This window comes from Cricetulus griseus, chromosome 2 (assembly GCF_003668045.3).
Source record: "Cricetulus griseus strain 17A/GY chromosome 2, alternate assembly CriGri-PICRH-1.0, whole genome shotgun sequence".
NCBI classification, from domain to species: domain Eukaryota; kingdom Metazoa; phylum Chordata; class Mammalia; order Rodentia; family Cricetidae; genus Cricetulus; species Cricetulus griseus.
In genome coordinates this window covers 149,652,308-149,679,699 of record NC_048595.1, presented here as the reverse complement: position 1 = coordinate 149,679,699, position 27,392 = coordinate 149,652,308, and the positions used below count along the sequence as shown (strand labels likewise).

Sequence of the window (27,392 nt, the reverse complement as noted above, 5' to 3'; positions counted from 1 at the left end):
TATTCTGTTATGGTTTGTGGAAAGAGTGAGAATTTTTTTTGTCCGTTCTTTAAAAAACAAACAAACAAATAAACAATTTTTTATTTTAAATTCTGGGTCCGTGTGTGTGTGTGTGTGTGTGTGTATGTGTGCGCGCGCGCGCCCGCGCGCATGTGCATGTGCATGTGCATGCAGTACCTGCAGGCGCCAGAAGAGGGCACTGTATCCCCAGGAGCTGAAGCTACAGGCAGTTCTGAATGTTGATGTGGGTGCTGGAAAATAAACCCAGGCCCTCAGCAAGAGCAGCACATGTTCTTAGCGTGGGCTTTAGCCACCGAACCATCTCTCCTGCCTCGACCATTATTTTTTCAACCATGGTCATCCAAAACTTCTAGGACAGTCCATAGAACCACGTACTCAGAGCTGCTTATTGGAGCAATGAGGTTGGTTTTAGAGGAGTTATTTTTCTCTGTTAGGGCAACATGGGCTCTGACAACAAATGGACCTGAATGTATATTGGTTCAAAATAAGTAGCTTCCCTCCTTTTTCGGGCACCTGATCTTTGCTGTGGGTGACTTTCCACTGTGTGATTTGAGGAGAGGCCCATTCACCATACAGCTCCACTGTATCTTAAGACGTATTGCGCTGCCAGTGGACAGGAAAGAGAACGAGGGGGCTACATGGTCACAGTCTGAGATTTAGTCATCCCTGCCGTATCATCTTCATGAGATGAAACACATGCACACAATTACCCTGGCACACACGGAGGCTGTTCTAAAGCCCAGAGAAATTTGACTTAGGGTGCTTTGTCAGTGTTCTTTTAATCACTATGTATCTGCTGGAAGGGCAGTGCAGACTCCCTTCAATCACACTATCTTTCCCAACACGCCCAGATGTGCCTCTTTGGCTCTGAGATTTACTGATCAGAGCAGGTTCTGCCTTTCGGAGCTTCCCCCTGTGTCAGGTGGGAAGGCTTCCAGCTCTGATGGCACAGAACTGCCCTTAGCTGGCCTCAGGATGGTGTGCTCCAGGAGGCAGGCACCGGGTGGCCTACCTTCTCCTATGCTTCTCTAGGAACTTCACTGGCAGTTTTCTTCACAGTCACAGCTGAGGTGGATGCTGTTGAGTGTGCTCCAGGAAACAAACAGCTTTTACAAGCCTGTTTCTTGTTTTGATCTGTTCCCAGTTGGAGTCATAGCAGTTGTATAAGGTTCTAATGTGGCTACGTTTTATTATTGGTCAAGTTTGATATCTTAGGCCAGATTTATTCTCTCCCATTAAGTTTCACTAATACTCATTTGTTAAGTTCTTTCCTAGAGAGAATTCTCCTATCTGCGATTTCTCTTCCTAGCCCCCACACTGCCCTTCTTCTGGAACTCAGTGGAGCTACTCTGGAACATCTGAAACAGGAGGCTGGGAAAGGTGAAGTGCTCCTCTCTCAATATCTCTCACTTTGCAAACACGAGCACTATAAATGGGTCTTCTCCACTTGATTCTTACGTTAAAGTCTAGAATCTGTGTGACCACATTGACTTTGTACAACCGATTCCTTTTTTCTTGGCTTCTAAATTGACCTAAGCTCTTCTTCAGTGTCTCATTTTCTGCATTATTTGTAATGATACTAAAAAACAATATGTCAGCCAGACAGTGGTGGTTCACACCTTTAATCCAAACGCTAGGGAGACAGTAGATCTGTGAGTTCAAGGCTAGCCTCATCTACAGAGTGAATTCCAGGATAGCCAAGGCTACACAGAGAAACCCTGGCTCAAGAAACCAAAATGGAAACCAAATAAACAAACAGAAAGCAATATATCTACAATACAGAAGAAAATTATTTCTTGGTCATGTAACAAATAAACGTGGGTTTTCTTCTGAACTTTCCCATGTTTATAATATTTCACACATCTGAGGAGTTCCAATGCCAGGCTTCGTTATTCACTTGGCCTCTACTTTTTCTGTCATTCAGACAGCATCAGGAGGCATGGAGGGAGAGCCTCCATTCTTTAAGGTCTCAGTTCAGAAATGAGCCATGTCTCTTTGTGGATATCTCCTATTGGCTATGCTTAGTTAGAAAGCAACTAACTAGACACCAGGAAGACCATAAACTACAGTGATGGGGAAGGAGAGAGTAGAGTGTTGAGTCCCCGGCAGTTTACCACATACATGGAGATCTCTTTAGAGCCTGGAACCATCCCAAGAGATGCATGACTTGTACATGCAATCCCTCACTCACATTTCACTTCATCACTGACTTTTCCTCAATGTTTTCTGGTATGACTTTATAATTTTCCTTGCCAGGGCTTATATTTCTGGGCTTCTGAATCTCTTATTTTCTAAAATTTTGATTATAACCTATTCCAATAACTGCTCATGTATTATCCGTTGATGCTACCTTCTACCTTGAGAGCATTGTTCAAAGATTTGATGAAGAAAAGGGGGTTAAATATCACTGTTCAGAGAATTAACTTTCAAGGCTTGAATTTTTATATTCCCTGTTAAGATTCAGTCCTCTTATGGTTTTGTTGCATAAACTGTATTTATACAGTTATTAAGAAGCAAATTATGCCAGGTGATACCTAAGCCTTCTGAATGTCAATATTTACCATTTATCTTGGCCGCTTTAATCAAGTATTCACTTGACTAATGAGGACTCTGATGGTCCTAAAGGAAATCAGGGTGATCCTGAGAGATTTTGCAATCCCAAAATCAGTCCAGTGCTTTCTTCATAGTTTGTAAATGTTTCTGCCAACATCTGCTAAATCAGCTCTAAACAGTGAGCTCTATGGTATGTGGAATTGCCTTTAGATTTGTTTAAGTACAAATTTCATGCCCATCACCACCCTTTCTTTCCCAGTCTCTGAGTATCTCCTCAGTTATTTACACATTCACCTTAGCAACACAACTCTAATGCTTATTGTCAATCATTTAGCTATGTTAAGATGATATTTAAATAGATTAATCCCATTGTTATCAAGGAAGAATTTAAAGGACTTTGAAACTTGCTGGAGGTGACAGGAGAAGTGGCTAATGACTCAGAGTCACACTGCTGGTATGCAGTGTTGTGAATGAAGCCATGTCTATCTGTGACAATCCCTGGCTGCCTCCTGTCCCTGCTTCAGCCTATGTGGATTTCCCAATGCTCTTTCTTGCTCTCAGCTCCATCTGATAAATATTTCATAGCAAACACTTTCTTAAATCATGTTCAGAGGACCTCCTTAATTGGAAAAATCTTCTGCAGAATGGAAAATAAAGCAGCTGCTCCATTTTCATCTACAGAAACTGAGATGCAATGGCAGTAGCTCTTTGCATTGTGGGAATTATATGAGAGGGTGTGTAATGACCAAACAGCACAGTGCTAATCACATAGTAAGTGTGAATAGTGAAATCCTTTCTTTCTCCTTTTCTGGTGGGGTGAGAGATGGGCAAGGGCCTCATGTGATATCATAACATAACAGAGAACAGAAAGATCATCAAGGACCCATTAAAGAGAACAGAACAGCCCATTATAATAGTATAATAGAAATTATACTATTCTTCTCTTATAGCCAACTAGTCAGTCATGAGAACTGCAGGAATCTTGTTTAATAACCTAATCATATATTAAAGGACCCAGTACCTGTCAGTGTTCTTTCACTGGGGATCATATTCCAGCATAAATTTAAGAGGGGGATAAACCATATTCAAATCACAAAATAATTGTATACTGGACTTTCTCATAAAATCAATAGCATAGTGTTTTGACGGAATTTGTATCCCTATGGTAAAACAGCATGACCAAAAGCAATTTGGGAAGTAAAGAGTTCAGTTCCACATCAAAGACTGTGAACTCAAGCAGAAGCTATGGGGGACACAGTTTTCTGGCTTACTCCTCATGGCTTGCTCAGCTTATACAACACATGACCATCTCCCAAGGATAGCATGTCCTGCCTGCCTCCCCCTGCCCCAACATATACCTAGGCTGGGCCCATCCACATCAATCAACAATCAAGAAAACATACCACAGATTTGCCTACAGGCCAATCTTCTGGAGGTGTTTCTCAATTAATATTCTCTCTTCCTTTAATCCCAGCACGTGGGAGGCAGAGGTAGGTGGGTCTCTATGAGTCTGAGGCCAGCCTGGTCGCCATAGAGAGATCCTGCGAAAGATTCTTTCTTCTCAGATATGTCTAGGTTGTATCAAGTTGGCATAAAAACTAGTTAACACACATGCACATGGTTTCTGATTCTGAGTTTCTGAGTTCTGATTACACTTTAGTGAATTTTCTTCTGCAACAATTTGTTGACCTAATAAATGGCTGTCTATCCCAAGCCAAGCTCTTGGTACAGTCACTGAAGTTTATTTTTAGAAGAGACAGTAATACTGAAGAAGGGAGGAAGGTCAATATCTTTCTGTTGATTAGTTATGCTACATGCACTGAACTGCCTCCTTTCCTCTTTTATAATAATATGATGGTGGTTATTAGTCCAGATCACAGTCAACTTCAACGTGTAGACAACTGTGAGGGAATAGGATGGACAACAATGGTCAGATATCCTAGAAGTAAATGTAATTATTAAAGAAACTGTAGGGATATTTGTGGGGCCATGGGAATTTTCATCCCTCTACATTTATACAACTAAAAATAAATATATAGATAAGTAAATAAAATGGTAGGAAACAGGAAACTCCTTTAAGCATGGTCTTTGTTGCTGTAGATGATGAATATGTAAAAGCTGCTTTGAAATTTTTAGAGCACAAAACCACCACATATGTATCCCTAATAGCTATTTTAGGTTCTCAGGAATAAGTTTGCTGATCGAGCATGTCAAAGAATGAAACAGGTAAAATATTTTTTGATTATACAAAACCACAGATTGACTTCTAGGCAGAACACCTGAGCTCTGATCTTCACATCCAAATGCCATGATAATCAGCATTATTGCATTCACTGTTAGTCAACTCTCAAAGGCAAGAATGATAACAACTCTAATGGCAGATTGCATATCTCACAGGTGGCTTTCTCCAGAAACTTCTTAGCAAGCTGTTGCAGAAATCCTACTTCCTCTATAAACTTGCCTTGGTAATTGAAGACATGAACAATACTCTGTACCTCATAATCTTGCCCATCACACCATACCACTGAGTCCATTATTCCACCATTAGGAATTCATTCCTATTTGCACCTATATTTTTAGGTTTTAAAATTGTGGTGATAATATGTTCAGTTATTTAACTGCACTTGCTAAGAATCCAAGTTTGAGTTGATGGTGTTATAATTCCAGATATAAAGGTGAATGAATTACATTTGTTTATGCATTAATGAAATACTTTCTGAGCACCTACGATGGTCAGGTGCTGCTGCAATAAAGATGAACCAGAGGTTGATTGCACCAAAGAAGACTGAAACACAGTCCTTTGTTTGTGGAAATTTTCAATCTGGTAAGGGAAATGAAGAAATGGAGGGTCAGAGAAAGTAGGTAACATAATGAAGTTACCTGTAACTAGTGCATGGAAGAGCCAGGATGTAAATGCAAGAATTTCTGCGGGAGGTCATAATGCTAACTGCTTTCCTCTTTCTCCATATATATGACACCGTGTGGTCAAATGTACAGAGATGCTGTTTCTTTAGCTACTGTGGCTTGTTCAGAATGCTTGTGGTTTGATGCTAGCCATTAATGTCATGGTCTACTTCTCCAACAGAGATCCTAGGGCCCACATCCTACTGCTCTCTAATCAACACTGATATCTAAAACCAACCAAGACATGGAAAATGACTTCACATTTATCCAGTAAGAAATGTAGGACTTGAGAAAAGTCTTTGTGGCCATGGCTGATGTACATACAAAACCTCCTCTAACTTCATGGGTCTAAGAAATGGCACCAATGTAGTCTGTACACTTTATAGAAAACCTCAGTTACAGAAGGCATAGCTATCTTTTGAAAAGGAAGTTCATCTAATCAAAGTCCACTGCAAAGGTATTATTGAGAAGTTCACAATTAACAAAGTACAAAAATTCTCTCCAATCCATTTGTAGGTGAAAATTAAAACAACTATAAATGGTTCCCTATATAATGACCAACAAAATATGTATAATTTGAAAGGTGGGTTGAGAAACAGTAAAGATATCTTCTGATCCATACCTGGGCTGTGTTTCTGGAGGCAAGATAGGTAAACTCCTTTTATCATCCCTTTCTTCTGCAGATGCCTCCCCACCTATTTACCGTATGCATTCACAGAAACGTTACGTTTCAGATCCATAAGACCTGATCTGTCTGTTGGGGGTAATGTGGATGCTAGGATACAGCTATCCACAGTTTTCAGTGCCAGTCAAAGCATTTCAGGAGAAACTGGTGCTTTAGTCTCAGTTTCAAAGACAAGTAGTACTCACTGTGTGGGCAAAGCAGTTTCTCACTGTGTGAAAAACTACAATTAGTCCAGTAAGACTAGGTAGTGACAGATAGTGAGAAATCTCAGAGAGGCAGGCAAGTGTCATCTTGAAGAACTGCTGTGTCACACCACAGGAACTATGCAACACACTGGTAGTCCATTACCTTGACTATATACTAAATCTCCTAGAGTATTTAACAAATCCTAATATCTGAGGCTCATATGAGCAAATAATTCAAAATCTGGTACTGGGCCAGATGTCAGCTTTTTATAAAATGTGTTCCAGAGCCAAATATTATGGTACATGTCTGTACTCTAAGATATTTGGGAATTTGAGGCAGGAGGATTATGCATGGTCTATACTGTGAGTTCAGAGCCAACTTGAAAAATTTAGTGAGACTGGATTGCAAACTAAAATAAGTGTTAAGGATGTAGCTAGGTCGTAGAGCACTTGTCTACCATCCACTGGGCCTGGGTCAATACAATCCTTAGTTCCTCAAACAAAAACAAAACCCTTATAGAGGTTTCTATGTGTGGCAAGGGTTGTAAAATCTGCTAAGTAGAGGCAACTTATTCAGGTTTTCATTTCCTCACTGTGTGGAGAACAAGTAGAAGTGTGTGTGATAGCAACATGCAGGATATCTGGGAGCCTGGTCTTTTTAGACCTACATTTTGGTTTAAAGAGGACCAGGGCCATGACTGGGGAAGTGGTAGTAACAATGGACTTAAGCAGCTGGTATCTTCCATCTGGGATTTGGAGCCTGGAATGTGTGAGGGGTGGGGATGGATGGAAGATGCAGGGGTTACAACAACCACACATTCTTTCCAGTCTTTGCTGACACCTTATAATTCTCTTTAGTGCTGTGGTCTGTTTTCCATTCCTTAAATCTGGACTGACCCTGTCCTTTGGCAAGGTGACTGTGGCAGAAGTGATGCCTTGCACCTGGGTTTAGGAAAAATCACAAGCTTGTTCTCTCTCTTTCAGAGCCCCAAACTCCACAACAAATCATCTTGGATTAGCCATATAGATAATAAAGTATATGGCCTACTTGTCCTTTTATTTCAGCCTTCAGACTACTAACTCCATGGGAGGCCATGAGCGGTGAGTGTTTGTGCTGCAAAGCCCTGCCAAGATCATCTTCTATGAGACCCCAATGGTCTGACCTCTTAACATTTCTGTCAAGCACTTTAGAAAAGGCAGTTTTAAAATGTCCAGCAATAACATTTTAAAAAACTAACCTAAAAAGAGGTTTCTTGTAATCAAAACTACCAAATCTTAAGTGGGAAGGAAACATAGAGCTGGTACCAGCCTGAGGTCATATCACTAAGCTAGCTTCCTCATTAGTCGTTTCTGGGGCAACCACAATCACCATCATCATGATGTTGAGGAAGGCATCTGCAAGAATGTTTCCAGTGCACCCCTCTTTCTTCACATAGTATGTTTTCTCTCCCTGTGCTGGTGCTATGTGGTTTAGTAACTGATAACAGCCACGAGGAGGGAGAAAAAGTGTGTATGACTGGACTTGACTCCACGGCCGCATTTGACCACTGGCCTAGATTATCATGCACTCCCTCTCTTTCAGAAATCATGCCATGGAAAACAAGAGTACCTTACAAAGCCTTTAATAGAAAAACCAAAAGTTGTGTGTCTTACTTTCTACTGAAAGGCATCTTCCTCCAGAGCACCAGTCCATGGCTATTTGAGGGCTCTGTGTTGGGTGCTTATTGCTGAGTTATCACAGATGTAGTAGCTTGGCTTTGTGGTTGTTCCATTTCTGTAGGTCGGGGCAGACTGAGGCTGGAGTCTCTGTTCAGGGTGTCACTGGGCTGTGCCAGCTTATGCTGTGGCCTCCTCTGGGGCACAGAGTGCTCAATTTTCACCAGTCATTGGTAAAATATACTCCCTTTGTAGAGACGAGGTTCTATGTTCCTTTTTGTAGACTAAGGATATTCTCAACAACTGGTAGCCACCTGTGATTTCCTGCCAGATGGCTATGCCCAGCATTTGATTTCCTCCAGGCAGAAGTGAGACTTCTGATTCCCTCTCTCATACCAGGCAGAGACAAACACTTTGGGAGGGCTCAGGTGATAGGATCAAGGTCACTTGAATACTCAACTGATTTGGGAATGTAATTATACTGACAAAATTCATTATATAGATGTCTAGATTACTCTGTGGGTTACCTAGGAGGGGATGTGTACACACCAAAACCAAGACTCCCTGGGATCATCCTAGAATCCTCTTTCTCATAGCAATGAGTAAGAAGAGATTTTATAATTGTCTGGGGATGATAACATGTGAATGTAACCCTAGCATTTGAGAGGCTAAGGCTTGGGGATTGCCTGTTAAGAGGGCAGCCTAAACTATATGTAGAAAGATTGTGTTAGGGGCATTGAAAGAGAGGGAGAGGGGGAAAGAGAGGGGAGAGGAGAGAGAAGAGGTGGAGGGAGAGAGAAATGAATCTTGATTCTGTAACCACACAACCAATTTCTAATAAAGATGGACCCCATAGCTACCACAGTATGAGTTCTAACATCCATTTTCTTCCTTACAAGTTTTCCAGTTGATAAAACCATCTAGTTGGGCATAAGAATTTATAAACTTCCAGGAATTACAGGGGTCCCAAAGTTCCCAAAGCCCAGCTGTATTAGATTACACATATGTTCACTACAACACAGAACTATAAAATGGGGGTGAGAAGGGCCCACATTCCAGATAGCAACAGCAACCGTCATGGATGGAGCCTTCCTCATGAGGAGTATAGCTTTTCAGGGTGGGAACTTATTTTATTTTAAATTTCTTCTTTTCTTGTATATTCCATCCTGACAGCAGTTTTTCGTCCCTCTTCTCCTTCCAGTCCTCACCCTCCCCCTCCCCCTGCACCCCTCTCCCCCATATCAACTGGTTTTCCATTTCCCTTCAGAAAATGGGCAGACCTCTCAGGGATACCAACCAAATATGGCTGTTGTAATAAGTTGCAACATATTTCATGTTGCAATAAGTCTCAACACAACTCCTCACATTAAGGTAGGGTGAGGCAACTCAGTAGGAGGAAAAGGGTCTCAAGTACAAGTAAAAGACAGCCCTCCCCCATTGGGAGTTCCACAAGAACACCAAGCTCTACAACCATAACATCTGACCAAACAACCAATACCTTTGAGCTTATGCTCCAGTGTGAAAACACATGACTGAGCCTTGGACAGACAGGACAATTTCCTGTGCTGTCCTGTCCTATCTTGCCTCTGATGAGGAATCTGGAAACGGATATTTAGTTTTTCCTTCAGCAAGGATGTGCAGATTGCACAATAGACACTCTGTGGCCTCACCTGAAGCTGTTTCCCTTGCTTCTCAGTACAAAGAACTGGTGAAGAGCTGCAGATAGAACATAGTGTTTGGGTTCTGATTTTGCTCACCTACAAACTGTTCTGCTTCCATCATAGCTTGATTTAAGCCATGGTTATGGTCTTAATTAACAATTTAATTGGCTGGGGCTTTCTCAAGCTGGTTCTCTGGGGGCACAGTTTTCTGTTTAACTTTCTTGTTTCAACTCTTCAGCAAACTATAAAATTTAATTAGGAAAGCAAGCAGCTTTGTTAAGGAGCCCTATGTCTAATTAGCTGTGTGTTGACCGTATGTCCTCAGATTCCACTCAATATTGTATGCAAATTTTGCATTTGACCATATTTCAGATAAGGCATTGTGAATTTACAGCCTAAGCATGTCAGTGAGTCACTTTTCACTTTCCCTTGGGTACAGACAGTGAAATCAGGAAAATTAACTTAGAGCCATCACATAGGAAAATGAGAGCCAAAGGGCAGGATGTGGCTGGTTACTGTACTATAAGTCTGTTTTCCATTGCTGTGGAATAAATTGACATCAGCTCAGCTGTTTAAAACAAAGTCAACCTATTATCTCCCAGTCCTGGGGATCAGTGGTACAGGCACAGCTGGCTGGGTTCTCCTCAGGGTCTCAATGAGCTAAAATCAAAGTATTCAGGAATGGGCTGAGGTGCATTCTCATCTGGGCCTCAGGGTCCTGTGATCTGTAGGACTGATGTTTCCATTTCAAGGTTACCTGTCAGCTAGTGATCATTCTCATATCCCAGAGGTCACTATCACTGCCATTCCTGGTCACGTGACTCCTAAGAATGGTTCCCAACACAGCAATTTGTGAACTTCTTTCTTTGAGACGATGAGGAATGTTCCTCTGACCTCCTCCTCCGTGAACTCTTGGCTCAAGGTTCCTCTGATTTGCTGAGGCCTACCCCAGGTGGTCTCCATTCTATTATATAACAGTAACACAGGGATGACCATCCCATCATATTCATAGGGAGACTATTCTGCAGGGCAGAAGCAGAAGGATACAGAGACATGGAGTCATTAGAATTCTGTCAACTCTATATTATTCTAGGAGAAAGGGACAATACTCTTCTTGTCAGCTCCCCCTTTTTCTCTCAAGGGCACTGCACAGATGCAAAGAAGCTGTTTGCTGTGACTCTGATTCTAACCTATGAGCTCCATAGGGCAGAAGATGACAGGAAGTCAATTCTTTCTTCCCTGCAGACTGCCTTCTCAAGCTGGCTGGAATTTCTGCTCTCCACTGTGTGAGAGGATCACTTGGTGAAATAATTCAAATTTAAAATGACATCAAGGTAGAAGGATTCTTCTAGGTAGAAGATTAAAACCCAACACCTCAAACTCCAGTCCAGGAAGACTAACTACCTTACTTGAGAAAGCAAATGAAGCAATGTGCAGATGAGGCTCACTAGAGTCGTCCGACACGCTGTCATTCGGAGGACCTGTTTGCGTATCTTTCCTAGGGCTGGCATCTGGGAACTTAGATTTTTCTGGAGGCTCTTAGCACTGCCACAGATAAGAGGGACTCACTGTGCCTATGCTGTTTGTGCAAAAATCATGGTTCGTACCCAATACCTGGCTTTCTTCTGGGAATCTGGGGTTTCGGTATGTGTTAGAAGAGCATGGTGTAATCAGGTCCCCATAAGAATGATGAGCACCAAGTCTCTAGGGAGCTTCCTTGGCAGCCACATTCACAGATGTGGGAAGCAGGCATGTCCTGTGTGATGCCACTAAGATCCTTGGGAGCCTGTGCCTGGATCTGCTGACTGCTTTCTGTCTTTCCCCAGTGTACATTGCAGCCGTGAGTGGGCTTTCTTGACAAGTCACATGAGGCCTCATGCCAATCACTGAGTCCCTGACACTGTCCCTCCTTGCTGCTCTTTCCACCCATCTTTCAATTGCCTTCTAACTTCCTGCAGCTCCGAGACATTTTCTCCATGGCTGACTACTTTCCTTCAGGACTAAATGAAAAACATTTTTTTAAAGGAATGTTTCTCTGTAATGGTTGTATATACATTTCCTCGGAGATTGAGTTTTCTACCATATAGGAAAAGGCTTGAAGCCAGAAGGTAAATTACTCAAAATAGCTTCAGGGAGTCCCCCAAACCAACCAGATTCACTAGATCCCTCTCTCCAAGAGTAAGCAATAAGTATCTTTGAAAGTCACCTTAGACAAGCCAAGCTACAAAGAAGACTCTGAGAGAAGACTGGCTACCTGGAAGAAGCAGAAACCAGATAAACTTCCACGGAGGGGTTTAGAACAACTGAGGCACTTGGAAAGGACACTCTCCAACCTGTTGATCTGCCTGCAGGCTGTGCAGTGTGCTCCAGGCTCCAACTTTTTTGGGAACTATTACCTGTGCTGTGGTGTGCTTGGTGATGCAGCTGTCTTTGAGTCACTTTTGTTCCTATAAGTAACCCCTCACCCATACTCCTGTAAGTAGCCCCAATAGAACTCATTGGTTTGCCAAGTTGAATTTTGGTGGTATCATATCTTGGTCTGCCATGCACTCCCTATGTCTGGGGTGAGTCAATGGACATGTTGCATCTCCCCAAGGAAAGCCTTGTCACACAATTACCACTCATGTAAACATACACAGTATACATATGTGGCCATCTGTAACAGTGACCTTCTGACTGTTCGATATATTTTTCTTTCATTTATGAAGCAATTGTATCACTTTTGATAATGGCAAGTGACAAAATGGAGAGAACCCTTTGTTTCAAAGCAATTGCATCACTTTTGATGACAGCAAGTGACCACTGTCAAAGTGACAAAATGAAGAAAGCCCTTTGTTTCAGTATTTGATTCAGAATAGCTGTTCCCTCAAACAGGAGTCAAAGTGATTTCACTCTTCCCATGCTGGATTTCAGCATGAGGGCTGGAAATGAAAAGGTCTACTTGAATTTTCTTTGCTTGTTTGCTCCCTGGTGGAATGTTAGGAAGAACATTGTGAGGCAGAGACAGTCCTGACCTACCACAGGGGTTAGTGCCAGCACCACAGGGTGAGGGCCTTGGAGAGAAAGTGTCAGGAAAGGCCCAGCGAGTCTTTCTGGGTTAAAAAATAAGCATGACTTGACTTGCTGGAGGCCACAAGGTACCATTACTTGTCTTGGGGTCAGAAAAGAGGAAGAAGAAAGAGATCAATGGCCTCAGAGTTCAAATCAGAGTCTGTTTGCAGATAAATGCAATATTTACAAGGAAGATGCCAAATATAAGAACCAACCAGCAGGGGAAGGTCAAAGCCCTGGTGATTACAAACCACCCACCCAGAAGCCACTGGTGGACTCTCTCCCACATCCTCTAACACTGACATCACAGAGGACTGAACCTCCATCACCTAGAGAAAAGCTTACTGCCCCATGTTAAAGATGAATGAGGCCCTGCTGGCAATCTGCTTTGCCGTCTTTTAGAACGAAGCCCCACTCACCACATTTCCTGGACCAGCCTATCTCAGTCAGCATGGGGGTGGGGGGTAATAGCCACACTTGTCATCTCAAGTTTTTAGTTGAAACTGATAATGGTAAGCAGTGACAAAAAGATGGTCTCTCCCTCCAAATCCACAGAACCCATGAGAGAGTGAATGAACAACACCTTTAGCCTTTGCTGACAAAAGCCTTGAAATGCTTTTTGTTAATGACCGACCACCGAGTTTCATCTTTCTTAAAAGTTTAATCCAAAGAAGGAGGTAGGTATGATTTAGGAAGATTTCAAAAAGGAAAGGTGGAGTTCTGAAATTCACAACCCCAAAGAAAACACTGACCATTTACCACTTCTAGAATATTTCAGATGCTCATTGGGAATACCACAGTGAACAAAACCTCTCAAGAAGTGTCCATTCTACCTGGCAGACAGATAACCAGTGAACTAGTAAATAAATGGTGTGTCGGATGATGTATGCCTTATCTCATTCCATTCCACTCTCCTTTGCATGCTCTTCCACACTGTCTCTTTACCTGCTTCCTCTGGCTGATTATTCTACTAATTCAACCCCAGTGAGCAAAGGCAAGTCACAAGAAACAGGCCCCAGGCCTGACCACAGGACAAGCTCACGTTCCATTACCTGGAGTTGGCGGTAGATGTTCTTGAGTGCAAACACTTCCTCTTCAGTTTTGGGCGTGAGTCTTATCACCTTATCACTACAAAAGAGAGGAGAAGGCCAGAATTACTATTTAAGGGTAAAGACTGACATCATTTTTCTTTCTTTTCTGCAGAACAAAGAAGAGTTTATTTAACACATTGCCAATGCTGTGACCAGCCTTTGCATAACAAGAAAGGGCTGCTAGTCTTTGCTGCCTTTTTTTGTTTTGTTTTGTTTTAAACCCTTTAAGAAACTTTCTGTGCTTTTAATAAGAGCATTACAGCTTTTCATTGAACCTTAAGTATTTGAGCCAGTTGTTGGTATTCTCTGGTTGTGTCCAGTCTCTTTTCTTAGTCCGAATCATCTTCTGTATTCCATCAGGGTTGGAGGATATAGACTCACATATGCCATGATTTTACCTTTTAGAAAGGCAGTTTCCAAGATGAGGTAAGGCTAATGTGGAAGGCATCAACTCTCAGGGTGATGGCTTTTAGGTCTGTGTGTTCACTTCTAATCCTTTAGCTGTGCCACTTCCAATGACCTCATCCCATCTTCTTTGGGTATATTAATGAAAAGCCTTCTTGGCTTGCTGACAACAATCTAGTGCATGTTGAGCGGCCCTACTCTAATGCAGCTTTGTGCTTTGTTTTTTTTTTCCCTCCCCCAAACCATAGCAAACAACCTCTCAGTATCAATGTCAGGAAATCCATATGAAGGAAAGCAGAAGGAAAAACTGTCAAGTCTGTCTAAAGCAGTGCTGAGTGTAACCTCGGGAATATAAGCACGAGCGCATTGCTCTCCTCACTGGCACAGATGCCTCTGACCTTTGTTTTTCTGGATTCAGCAGACCCTGGCCTCTCCCACCTGACCCAATACAAATCTTGGCAGCAATAGGCAACTCAGCTGGCTGCTATGGCTTTGCTGATGGATGGATCACCTGACAGCTTGCTGAGAAACAGCTCCATCTGGGGCCCTGTCAGCTCCTCCAGCATGCAGAGGAAGCAATCTGGAGCTGTTTTACAGCCACAGGGAGGGTTTTTTTAAAAGATGGATAATTCAACCTGGCAAGTGGTTCTTCTTCAGAGAGTACAGGGTATAAAGAGTCCACCACCCCTGGGATTATTTAACTCTGAAAATGGTAGCTCAAACCCAGCATTGCCATTTTTATAACAAAATGGTCACTTTATCCAAGCCTTTATAAATTCACAGGCACGGCTGCAGAAATGTATTTATTGCTACTTGCTCATCAAAGAACAGAAAGCAAAGGCTGCAACACAGGGAAGGCAGCAGAACTCAGGCCCTTCCTATCATAACCAGTGATAAGTGTGGATGGAATAATCAGTAACTCAAATCCAGCAAGAGCTCTTTCTTTAGCAGGGAAATCCACATGGCCCCAAATGCCCCTGTTTCTTTCACCAAACAAAAAGCTTATTCTTCCTAGATCTGACAGCCAGTGTTTTTCTGAAGCATGAGCAATAATTTGGTACTGTAAACAGGGAGGCTCTAAGTATTGAGTTTAGAGAAAAACACAGCTGGGTATAAGGACCCAAGATGACCCCAAGTTTTCCTTTTCATATATGAAAGTTAGATGATAACCTGGTGTCAGTCATGACTTCTACTTTGTTTGAAACAGGAAAGTACACACAGGCTGGCTGGTCACTGGACTTCTGTGGATTCTCTCTCTCATCTTCCTGAGGGGCACTGGGACAAGACTAAGGAACCAAGTGTAGTTTTCTGTAGTGTCTCAGTTATTTCTCCTGTGGGTCACAGTCCACCCTGTCAGGGAAATCTTGGTGGCAGGAGCTTGAAGCATCTGGCTGCATTGATCTGTAGTTAGAAGGCAGAGAATGATCAGTGTAGGTGCTCAGGGGGCTTCCTCCTTTTCAAGTCTATGACCCAAGCCTAGAGAATGGTGCCAGCCACATCTAGCGTGGGCCTCTCTCCATCAACTAATCTAATCAACATAATTCCTTGCACATACCCAGAGGTTTGTCTCCTACGTGATGATAGTGGCTACCTTGATACAATAGTAAATAACCATTACATGTGGTTTCTGGGAATCCAAACTCAAGTCCTCATGCTTATACAGCAAGTAATTTACCTACTGAAGTATCTCCCCAGTCCAGATAGATTCCCTTTATAATCCATGAATTTATAGGAGATGATACTGTTAACTGCTTTGGATTAAGATTAGTGAATCAAGCAACTGAATATGGGTTGAACTTGGAGAGATCACTGGGCAAGTAGGTACTCATGTGCATATGTTTGTCAACCAGACACTTATTTCTAACTCAGCAAGTCTATGCAGAGTAGTCTGAAGGACAGCATGCTTGTGTGTGTGTCTGTGTGTGTCTGTGTGTGCGTGTAGTGCTGGGTACAGAACCCAGGGTCTTGTATATTCTAGGCAAGCACTCTACTACAGAGCTACTTTCTCAGGTCAGTTTGAGGAAGTAGCACAGAATGAGCAAGATATTTCAGAAATTCCCTGTTCTTTAGAGAAGACCTAGCCCCTATCGTCCCACTTGGGCCTGTTATAAGAATCTAAGTGTTGGTCTCCCAGTCCTGTTTTCATGGTCCAGACTCCTAGAACCATATGACACCAGGGTTATGTTTCAAGTCTAATTTTGCTTTGTTCATCAAATTCTTGGCCCCTAGCAGTTTATTCTCTTCCCCCCCCAAAAAAACCTTTTTTCTACTAAATCAGTGACAGGGTGGTAAAAACATTTGCTCCAAAGCCAAGTGGTCATGCTAGTGTGTGACCTCAGACAAGATCTTTAACCTTCGTCCCTCACTTTTCCAATCTGAAGACTTGGGATTCTGGCCCTTAACCCAGGAATTATCCACTGCACTGAGCGTCTGTAATATATTTAGAGTAATTATTAGCACATATTAAGGGCTGTTTGATATGATTTTGAATTTGCTGCATTTTTTCCTCTTTGAGTGTCCCTGAATGTACTGAGTCTTTTGTGTTCCTTGATTTTCTCACTCATTGAACAGAAGATACAATGTAATTCTCTTCAGAGGATGCTGCTTATGTAGAGCTCTCTTCCCTAAGTGGTCTGCTGCTCAGTGTATTTTAACTCCTTTCTTCTAGGTACCCACCTAACATGAAGTCTACATTACTGCTGTTGGTGGAAGATTAGGTAGGACCGAGAGAATGAGTTCACTCTACAGGACAGGGATGGATGCTGAACTAGTCAAGTCCTATCTTCAAGAGTTTTCACTTGAGACACAACAGTTAATTTCTAAGTTCAAGAGCACCAGACACAGTGGCGTCTCGTGTTTTTTTTTTTTTTTTTTTTGTAATAAATTTCTGCCATCTGATGTACCTTGACATCTTTGCAAACCTCACAAGCGCACTAGCACCAAAACACATACCTCACTACATTTTCTCATGCCTTTCTTCAGGTCACAGGCCTCATCTTCTCTGATAGTCCTTTTCACTTAAGTGGAGAAGCAGGGTAGGGTTTCCTTCTAAAATGTCCTCTGGCTATTTGCTAAATTCCCTTGACCAGAATGCTTAAACATTTATAGCCAACAAGTTCTAGTTCTTAAACCTGGAGAAGCACCAATGTCTTACTGCACAGCAATTTTGCAAGGATTGTTTCATAAAGATGACATTGTGTGCCAAGCCCAGCATGTGCCAGGGTGTCAGTATTTTTGGTTATGCATTCCTACTCTCAGTGAGATACGTCTGGGAAAAGGCCCCACTTTGTAGGATTGTGAAGCATCCCATGTGCTATCGTCACTATCTTGTCTTTTAATTTGAAGCTTATTTGCTCTTCTCTCAGACAGCTCTTCAGGATATGCAGTATAAATGTCAACTCACCCCATCATTTCCAACAACAGTGACTGGGGACATTGGGCAGTATATAATGAAAAGGGAAAATGACTTCAGAGAAAATCCTGTAGAGATTTTGCTGTTGACTTAAGCCACACGCTCAGCTTTCTGATATTACAGAAACTACAACCTGATTAGGTGTAGTAAAAGGATTTCTGAGGCTGCCTCTGACAAGGGATCAGAATAGATGACTGTAATGGAGTTTTGAGTGCCTTTTGAGACTCAGTCTCCCCCTCAAGGTCCTGCTCAGACACCCACACCCTCTCTTGTCAAGACTGGGTGATTAGGGTGAGGGTTAATTTCCCACTGTGGCAGCACTGAGAGGTGTAGCTAAATGGAGGGTATGAGTGAATCATGGGAATGGAGCCCCCATTAATGGATGGATGTTTTCTCTTGGAATGGGTCAGCTAGTGTGGGAGTTATACCTCCTTTTATTTTCTACATGTGTTTGTCCTTCTGCTTTTTTTGCAGTGAAGGGAACAGCAATAAATCTGTATTAGACACTAAGCCTATGTTGGTATTTGATCTTGAAGTTTTGAGCCTCCAGAACTATGAGCTAAATACATCTCTTTTGTTTACAAATATCCCACTCTCAGGTATTGCGTTAGAGCACCAGAAAGCAAATTAGGACACTGATCCTGGATAGTTCCTAAGGACTTTGGTTAACCTGGGAATGAGCATGCATTATAAATTAGCCTAATCAGACAGAAAGCAAGGATTAATGGGAGTGGAAGAGATTCATTTTCTTGTTGAGCAGAAACAAAGAAGTGTACCACGCTGGTTGCCACTATCAACCTGGAAGCATGGAGGCAGAAGCCTGTGGTGTAGCTGCTTCCTGTCTCCTCACTGCACTGTGTATGACTGAAGGTAGAGACAGAGAGAACCTGGGTCTGCAATGGTCTAGTCAACTCTACCAACTTTTAAGCTTGTTTTGTTGCTAAATGTTGTATTATGTGATATAAATGTCCTTGTTATGTAGGCCAGTTTAAGCCTGATGTTTTTTTCACTGCTAACCAAGTGCATTCTGCACAATGACAATATTTATACTTAGTTTGACTATCTTTAGAGGAATAAGACAAGAAGCGAGCAGAATCAATTTTTCACAGGTGGGACTATACATATTGACATCTTTGATTTCTTGCCTAAATACTCCTCTCTAAAACATGCCTTGAATTTTGGCAGCACCTTAAATTGTGCATGTTTCCAGGAAGAAAGATTTGGGGGTGTCCCAGTGCTAAGATTCATTTCATAGCCACATGCAAAACAAGACAGTTTAAAATATTTGCCAAACTTTTGAAAGCTTATATCTCATGGAAGAGTTAACAGCAGCATGGTCACTGGCTTAAACATCTTCATCCCTAAGTATTAAAAACAATTCAATCCATCGGGTAATTCCATGCAGAAAAAACAAAAACAAAATGGCTGTTCCCTTGCACAGTCATGCTATGGAGTACTTGGCTCTGAGAGCTGCATTTCCTTTGTTGAGAGACTGGTCTTGATGTTCATGAAAATTTTCATTAAAAGGCAGTAAATAAAGGAAAACTCAGCAGGGTAGACTCAGGGAACTAAATGGATTCTCTCTTTTGCTTATGGTTTATAGTTACGATATAAAGCACTCAACACATGAGAAATCACCCTGTGGCAGTTTGCTTAGGACATGAAGATTTAGACTTGCTTTTAGATTAAAGTTAGGCAGAAGTGATGACTATGTTTTTTGCAGTTATTTTAACAACACAGAGAAAGAAAAATGCACAGTCTTCAAAGGACTCACTGGTGTACTTTATCACAGAAATTTTTTTCAGTTGGTTACATGTCTACCATGGTATCTTATCTGTTATAATACAAAAAAATTTTCTGGATTAAATAGAAAATTGATTTTTGTTTTTTTAAGACACATCTTCTCAATACCTTGAGTTTGGTTTCCATTTGGCAGCTTTGAAAGAATTTCTTTTTCTCTTATTGTCACATAACACAGGAAAGAAGCAGTAAGGGGTAATGCTGCCACTAAGTTAAATTCTTTAAGAGGCATATTGTCTTTTCTTTCAATCTTTTCTTGTAGCATTTAAAAACAAGACTCAGAGTAAAACAGAGAACAAGCCATTCATCCTTACTGCTCATGCAGCAATGATCCCATTCAAGAGAGAAAGGGTAATACAGGAAGGGCTTCCAAAGTAGGTATTTTAGTTGTCTGCTTAAGACATAAATCATACTCCATATTATTATTGTACATGACATATATGTAGTACAAGACACTAGGAAGTCAATGTGTCATAAATTACATGGATAAACTATATAAAAGATTTATCTGGAATGATGAGAGACCATATGGATGGATCTTGATATTTACACTAAAAAGACTTGGGGCCCAGTGGACTGACAATTGTTGGCATTTGTTTTTAGTGGATTTGAAATGGGAATAAGCGTAAGATTCACTTAAAAATCCATAAGCTAGCACACTCTCTTTCCAATACAAAGCACTTAGCAGTGCTGACATGCATGTGCATGTGTGTGTACATTCACATGGGAGTGTGCTTTATGTCCTCTAATATGGCAAGTAGGTGATAGAATAAGGGAAATCCCAAAAGTCCCAAATTATGAGCTCACAATTTCCTGTGTGGCCAGTGGTTAGTCTGATTGGCTGGTGTCTTGACAGTCCCTGATGCTCTAGTGTATGAGAAGGTAGGAACTCACACAAGAGACTCCCATAAAGCCCAAGGTTAATAACTTCAGTGAAGAGATAGCTAGACAAAATGCCCAATTAAAGGAAACACCGGAGAAGTGTGTCTGTGTTGAATTTGCCTATGGATAGTCAAATGTCTTAATGAGGGTTACCAGCAAAACCGTAGAGGTGACCCTTCCCAAGCATGTTTCAGCTCACATCTCACCACAACATCCACTGTATGATAAACGGAGCTGTAGGACTAAATCTTTTTCCTGCTGGGTTTCCATCTTGCTCTAGTATGATTTCTCCTTATTTCTGTATTCTTCCCCCTGGCAGTGGTGGGATGCCATTAGGGTCTCTGTCATGCAGGAACAAAATTAAGTTCAACCCCCAGCTTGTTCTTCCCATTGAGACTGTTTCCTCTGGGCCACTTCATCTGTAAGTATGTAACTTTCTTTTGATTTTATTTTAAACAGACTAACAGCTGAGCTTGCCTTGTATCTCAGAGATGACTTTGAATGCAGACATTAGAGCAATGCTGGGACAGTTAGGACCGTCTGACTCTTAGGGTAGACTGGCTTCATATTGGGAGATGTCCTTTTACCATGGGGGACAAGAAGCAGAAAGCCACAGTTTAGATCTTCAATGTCTCCCTGAAGTCCCTGGTGCTAAATCTTAACCTCTACCTTGGCACTCTTTGGAAGTGATAACTTTAAGTTATGGGTCCTAGGAGGTGACCTTCATTGTTTGAAGGTCATAGCTTTAAAGGGATAAGGAGAGGCCAGACCATTGATCTTTTTCTTTTTTCTCTTCCTAGCCATGAGGTGAGTAGAATTTTGCACTTCCATAGTGATGTGCTGCCCTGCCTCCAGCTAAAAGGATCAGGGCCAAAACTTTAGCTGAAACAGACACTTTTCTTTCTAAGTCGAGTATCCAAATATGTTGTTACAGTAGGAGGAAGACAATTGACACAGATGGGAAAGCCTGTAATACTGACATGTACCATTGAGTGAGGTGTGGAGTTATAATAATTTATACTCAATGGAATATTTTCTCTTCCTATTAACAAAAGGTAAGAGTCAAACAAGATGCTGTGTTTGGTGCACATTTCATCCAAGAATAAACTTCTGGCATAGCTTTGCATACAGTTTAACTGTGCATCTTAGATTTCAGGTCAAGCAGGAGATGGGCTTTGAATGGGCTTTGAGTTATTACAGGTTTGAATGTAAAGATGAAGGCAGCTTTCCTGACAGACAGAGTAAGCCTGACTTTGTTGACTGGTTCCACAGTCAAGTTTGCCTTTAGCCAACTGGGTGACATGGTACATGGTACCCCAAGTGAACACTATCTCTTGCACCAAGATTGTGTTAGTCTGACTTATCATCATTGTAACAGACACCTGAGAAAAACCAGTTTAAAGAGGTGACATGTAACTATCTCAGGTTTCATAAATTTCAGCCTGTTGTTTGCTGGATCCATCACTTTGGACCTGGAGCAAGGCAGGGAGGCAGAGGATGGTACTCCTTAAGGATTCTGCTTCCCTAACCTACACTTCTATACTTTATCCTTCTTAGATACACCCTGTATTAATTTATAGAAGTTAACTAACGATAGCAACTTAAAGACATGTTTTACTAATCGGGCATCTTTCAATGCAATCAAGTTGGCAATAAATATTAACCATTACAAATCTAACTCTTGTGGATGTAACATCCAACAGTCCCTCTTCAAACATACTTAATCTCAAATTAAACCAATGACAAGGTCATTATCCCACATGGCATAAACCTTGTATGTAACAAAAACATACCCTTTCCCTGTAAAGCCCTAACAATTCTAACACTGCTCCAAAGTCCAACCCCAAAGTCTTTCCTGAAACTCGAGAAAATCTTAGCTAAACACTCTTGTAAATTAAGAAATAAAAGGCAAGGCCAATGAGAGAGCTCAGTCAGTGCAGGCATTCATTGCATAAACTTGGATCCCTAGAACCCACGTGAAGGTGAAAGGGGAAAATCAATTCTATAGAGTTGTCCTCTGACTTCCATGTGTGTGCTGTAGCATGTGCATCCCCAATATCCCTCACATGCATAAAATAAGTAAGCCATATACTTGCAATATGCAATCTGGGCCAGAGAACACATTCCATTTCAAAGGAGATAAATTCGAGAACAATGAAGGGGGATCGTTATTAAAACAAGACCAAAATCCAGAAGGGCAAACTTTAAATCCTTCATATGTTTGCCTGATCTCTGGGGCAATGTGATGTGAACATGAGCCTCAAAGTGTTTGGGCAACCTGCCACACCACTGCCTTCTCGGTTCCAGACCACACATCTTCTTTCCTGGAGTATCTCCTTTGCTAGCTAATCCTGGCTTTCCTCTGCAACATTGCATATCCCTCATATCACCAGCTCTACTTTAATAGCTTCACAGATGGTCTTTTTAGGAGTTCCCCATGGGAATTCTGATTCTTATTACCAGGCCTTCCAGGTTGTCCTTTGAAATCTGGATAAAATCCCTCTACAATCCCCAATTTTTACATTCTACATGTCTGTAAAAGCAGTACATGTGAATGATGCTAATGTGTGCTGCCAGCTTGAGCAGGAGGAAGACCCCTTCAGACCATGGTTGCCATAGCCTCTGAATGAATGCCTGGGTGGCTAACCTTGGGAAAATACTTACTTCCTTGAATGAGCCTATGCAAGGAGGGAATATCAGTCCCTTTCATCAAGAGACACTCTTTTTAATGTTTTACACATTTACACCCCTGTCCCTTGAGATTGATAGGCTCTTATGATTCCTGAAGAGTCATAAAAGTATGTCACTTATTCTTGCAATGTTAAATTCTTGACTTCTTTTAATGATGTCCGTCTATTCATCCACCATGACCTCCTTGCCCTTATCTCCAAGCCTTCTCCTTTTCTGGCCAAGCTTTCCAAGTCTTCCCACTCTACTTTTTGCTCACAATTCTCATTATAAATCTGGCTAAAAAGCATCCAGTAGCAACAGCCACAGTGATGACTACTTTTCTGGTAACACTGCTCTGAGTTGAACTTTACATCACTGTGACTAACACCTGAGAGAAACAACTCGAAGAAAGGAAGGCTTAGTTTGAGTCCTCATGGTTTCAGAAGTTTCAGTCCATGGTTGAGTGGCTGTGGCCCTGGAGCATGGCAGAAATTCAAGGTACTTGGAAGATATAATGAAAATTGCTTATCCCCTGGTAGCCAGGAAGCAGAGAAATATAGAAGGACCAGGGTCTCAAAATGTACTTCAAGGACTCTTCTGCAGTGACTCAGTTCTTCCAACAAGGCCCCACACTTCTCCCACTCCCCAATAATGCATCCAAATTATGAGCATGTAGATCAAACCATTTGTTATGTCAGAGTTCTCTTGAACTAATTGCTTCTGGAAACACTCTCACAAACACACCCAGAAATATTAAAACTGCCAAGGCATCTCTCAACACAATCAAGATGATAAGGTTTACGGTCACACAAAGATTTTGATGAAATTATATTCTAAATTAATGTGACAACACCCCTTTGTCAAATAATATTGTATTGGAACAGATGGAACGGCACCAACATTTCATTTTTCTCAAGTGTAGTGATGATATCAAGTTAAACAAGCAATGGGTATGGTATTTATTCTTTCTCAGACTTCTTTGGGGGGAGAAATTGAGAGATTACTTCTTTAGCTGACCATGCTGGTTTCTGATTCTTCTCTGAGGAGAATTTAACTCCTCCAACCAAGCACACTTTTCCCCAGGGCTGTCAGGAGAAGATGGTGGTAGGGAAGGAGGAAAATATTCCTGCTGAAGGCAAGAAAGGGCCTACTAAAACACTTGTCCTTTTAGCAGGTGTCCATGACCACATATTTCTGAGCACTGAGAATACAATGATGTATAAGGTAGTCTGTTTTCTTATCATTATCTAGCTGATATGTCAGTGAGGGATCAGATAGTCTGTACACAATCCAACACTGTTTCAGAGGGCAGTGAGAGCTATGAATGTGAGAAGTGAGAAGCTGGATGGGTAACTTGAATGTGGGGTGCTCTTACAGAATGAGTGGCCAAGGAAGGGTCTTCTAAATCAACTTTTGAATTAAAGCATGCATGACAAAGAGCCAGTGGGCAAGGTTTGAGGGCATAGTGTTCTGAGTAGAGAAAGGCCAATTACAGCTTCTGTGTGGGAACCTGCTGGGTCTTTCTGAGGAGTGCAGGACAATCCCTGTGTCTAGAACTGGAAAGGGTGGTGTTGGCGACTGAGGCAGCATAATCAAATGGTGGAACCCTGGACTATCATCTAGTTTGATGCAAGTACTTAGTGCCAGACATTTCTTAGAGCATTCTAATCTGGAAAATGGTGTGTGATTTCTAATTTTAAAGGCTCATTTGATATAGTGAGTAGAGAATGAACTATAGAGAACTGGAAGACAAAGAGAGTAGAATGGCCGGTTAGAAAATGGCTGTCACAGGCTTGAAGAGGCTTTCCTGAAGAAGTGGAGGGAGTGAGACCAAGGACCTGTTTGCAGTAAAGCTGAGATTATTTACTAATGAATTAATAGAGTGGAAGGAATTTCAGGGAGACAAGTGATCCATAGGACTTCTGCTTTGACTGACCAAGATGGAGGAGATTGGAACCAGCTTTGGTAGAAGGCATTGGGCCCCTTTTCATTCTTGAAAAGGTTAACTTTAGTGCTATCAGATATCACATGGTAATTTTAAGGACTCACTTGGATATGTGAATTTAGGGGATCACCAGAAACTATAGCTGGAGGAATCCATTTAGGAGTCATCAACATAGCTAGAACTTAAAACCATGATAATCATTTCATTACACTTTTATATGCTATTACATAGGCTGTAGAAAAATGCACAAAATACAGTGATTCTATTAGATAGACTATCATAGAAATTATATGCCAGTGCTGGTTAGGTTGTAGAGCAAGGGCAACACTCCTCCATTGCTAGTAGGAGTGTAAACTTGTACAGCCACTATAGAAATCAGTATGGTGGGTTCTCAGAAAATTGGGAATTGATTTACCTCAAAATCCAGCTATACCAGTGTTGGGCATATACCCAAAGGACACGTCATCCTATCACGAGGACACTTGTTCAACTATGTTTATAGCAGCTTTATTCATAATAGCCAGAAACTGGAAACAACTTAGATGTCCCTCATCCAAAGAATGGATAAAGAAATGTGGTACATTTATACAATAGAGTATTACTCAGCTGTTAATAAATGAAATTTTCAGGTAAATAGATGGAATTGGAAAGTAAAAAAAAAAACATCCTGAGGCAACCCAGACCCAGAAAGACAAGTATGGTATATATTCACTCATAAGTGGATATTAGCTGTTAAGTAAAGGATAATCATGTTGCAATCCACAGAGCCAAAGAGGCTAACTAACAAGGAGGTCTCAAGGGGGATGCATGGTTCTCTTTGGGAAGGGGAAATAGAATAGATTTTGTGGGTGGTCTGGGTACAGATGGGGATGGAAATAGGAGGAGATCAGGCATGGGGGATGGAGAGTATGGGAGGGAGACAACTGTATTGGGAAGCATTGGGGGGGAACGTGGAAACCTAGTACAGTGGAAACTCCCTGGAATCTATGAGGGTAACCCTAGTGAGGACTCCTATTAATAGGGGGCATGGAGCCTGAACAACCATCTTTCTTAACCAGGCAAGGCTTACAGTGGTGGGATTGGGACACCCAGCCACAATTGACCTACAATTTGTTCTGCCTGCAAGATATGCAGGGGTAATAACGGCATAGAACTTGTGGAAGTGGCCAACCCATGCTGGTCCAACTTGAGGCCCACACCATGAGAGGGAGCCCATGTCTGACACTGCCTAAATGGCCAGGAACCATATGTTGGACACCCCAGAGACCAAGAATAGAACCAAATATGACTGGCAGAGAGAAGGGGGGAGAGTCAGTAAAGTGATTCCTAATGAAATTCTGCTATACTCATAGAAAAGTACCTAGGCCCAATGGTCATCAGAGAGGCTTCACCCAGAAACTGATAGAAACATGCACAAATCCATAGCCAAACATTAGGTAAAGCTTGGGAAACCAAAGAAGAGGGTTTGAGGAGAACATGGCCCACAGAATCAGCTAAGCTGGCCTCATAGGGCTCACACAGACTGAAGGGACAATCAGGGAGCCTGCGTGGGTCTAAGCTTGGTCCTCTGTATACGCATTATGATGAAGTAGCTGGGTGTTCTTGTGGGACTTCTAACACTGGGAGTGGGGGGTGTCTCTGATTCTTTTAACTGCTCTTGGGACCCTTTACCTACTTACTGTGAAGTTGCCTTGTCCCTCCCTGACATGAGGGTTTGTGCCCAGTCTTATTGTATCTGTTAGGCCATGTTTGGTTGACATCCCTGGGAGGCCTGCTCTTTTCTGATGGGAAATTGAAGAAGAGTGGATCCGGAGAAACGGGAGATTGGGGAAACTGTGATCAGAATGTATTGTATGAGAGAAGACTAAATAAGAAAAAAAATAAAAAGAAATTGTATGTCTGACTCTTATTCTGTTTCTTATTCTTTATTCCATTTCAAAAATGGTATTTAACATAAAATATTTTGTTATTTGTATGTGTATATATATATATCGGGTGTGTGGCTTTGTGCACCTGAGTGAAATGCCCAGGGAGGACAAAGGAGAGCATTGGATCCCTGGAACTGGAGTGAAAAGCTGTGGTGTTCCATTTCTCAGTGTGGCACCACACTGCTTCTTTCCTTGCTCACCAGGGTCTAAATTGGAAGCTGAGCCAACAGAACCCAAGCCATATGTGCATGCTTCTTACAGGAGCCTGGCCAGAAGAAGAGGGAAGGTAACACCAGAAGCTGAGGAAGCTGACTAGGGGCGGCTTCCCTGATGACAGAAATGGAAGCTTTAAACACACACACACACACACACACACACACACACACACACACACACACACACACACGGCATGCACTCACTTGCATGATTGCATGCATGCTCATACATGCGCACATGCACACACAAGGCCTTGGTTTTACTAGGGATTTTTACATAGTTTTATTAAGAAATTTCATGTGATATTTTATTTTCTTGCCATTTTAG

General features: G+C 41.8%; 1 protein-coding gene across 1 annotated transcript in view; it reads right to left on the bottom strand.

Moving 5' to 3' along the window:
* Positions 1 to 27,392, bottom strand: part of Cpa6 (carboxypeptidase A6) — a 314,492-nt gene that overhangs the window by 188,529 nt on the left and 98,571 nt on the right. The window contains exon 2 of the mRNA XM_027398702.2: positions 13,769 to 13,844. Within this exon, the coding sequence (XP_027254503.1) occupies positions 13,769 to 13,844 (76 nt within the window). The remainder of the gene's footprint in view (positions 1 to 13,768; positions 13,845 to 27,392) is intronic.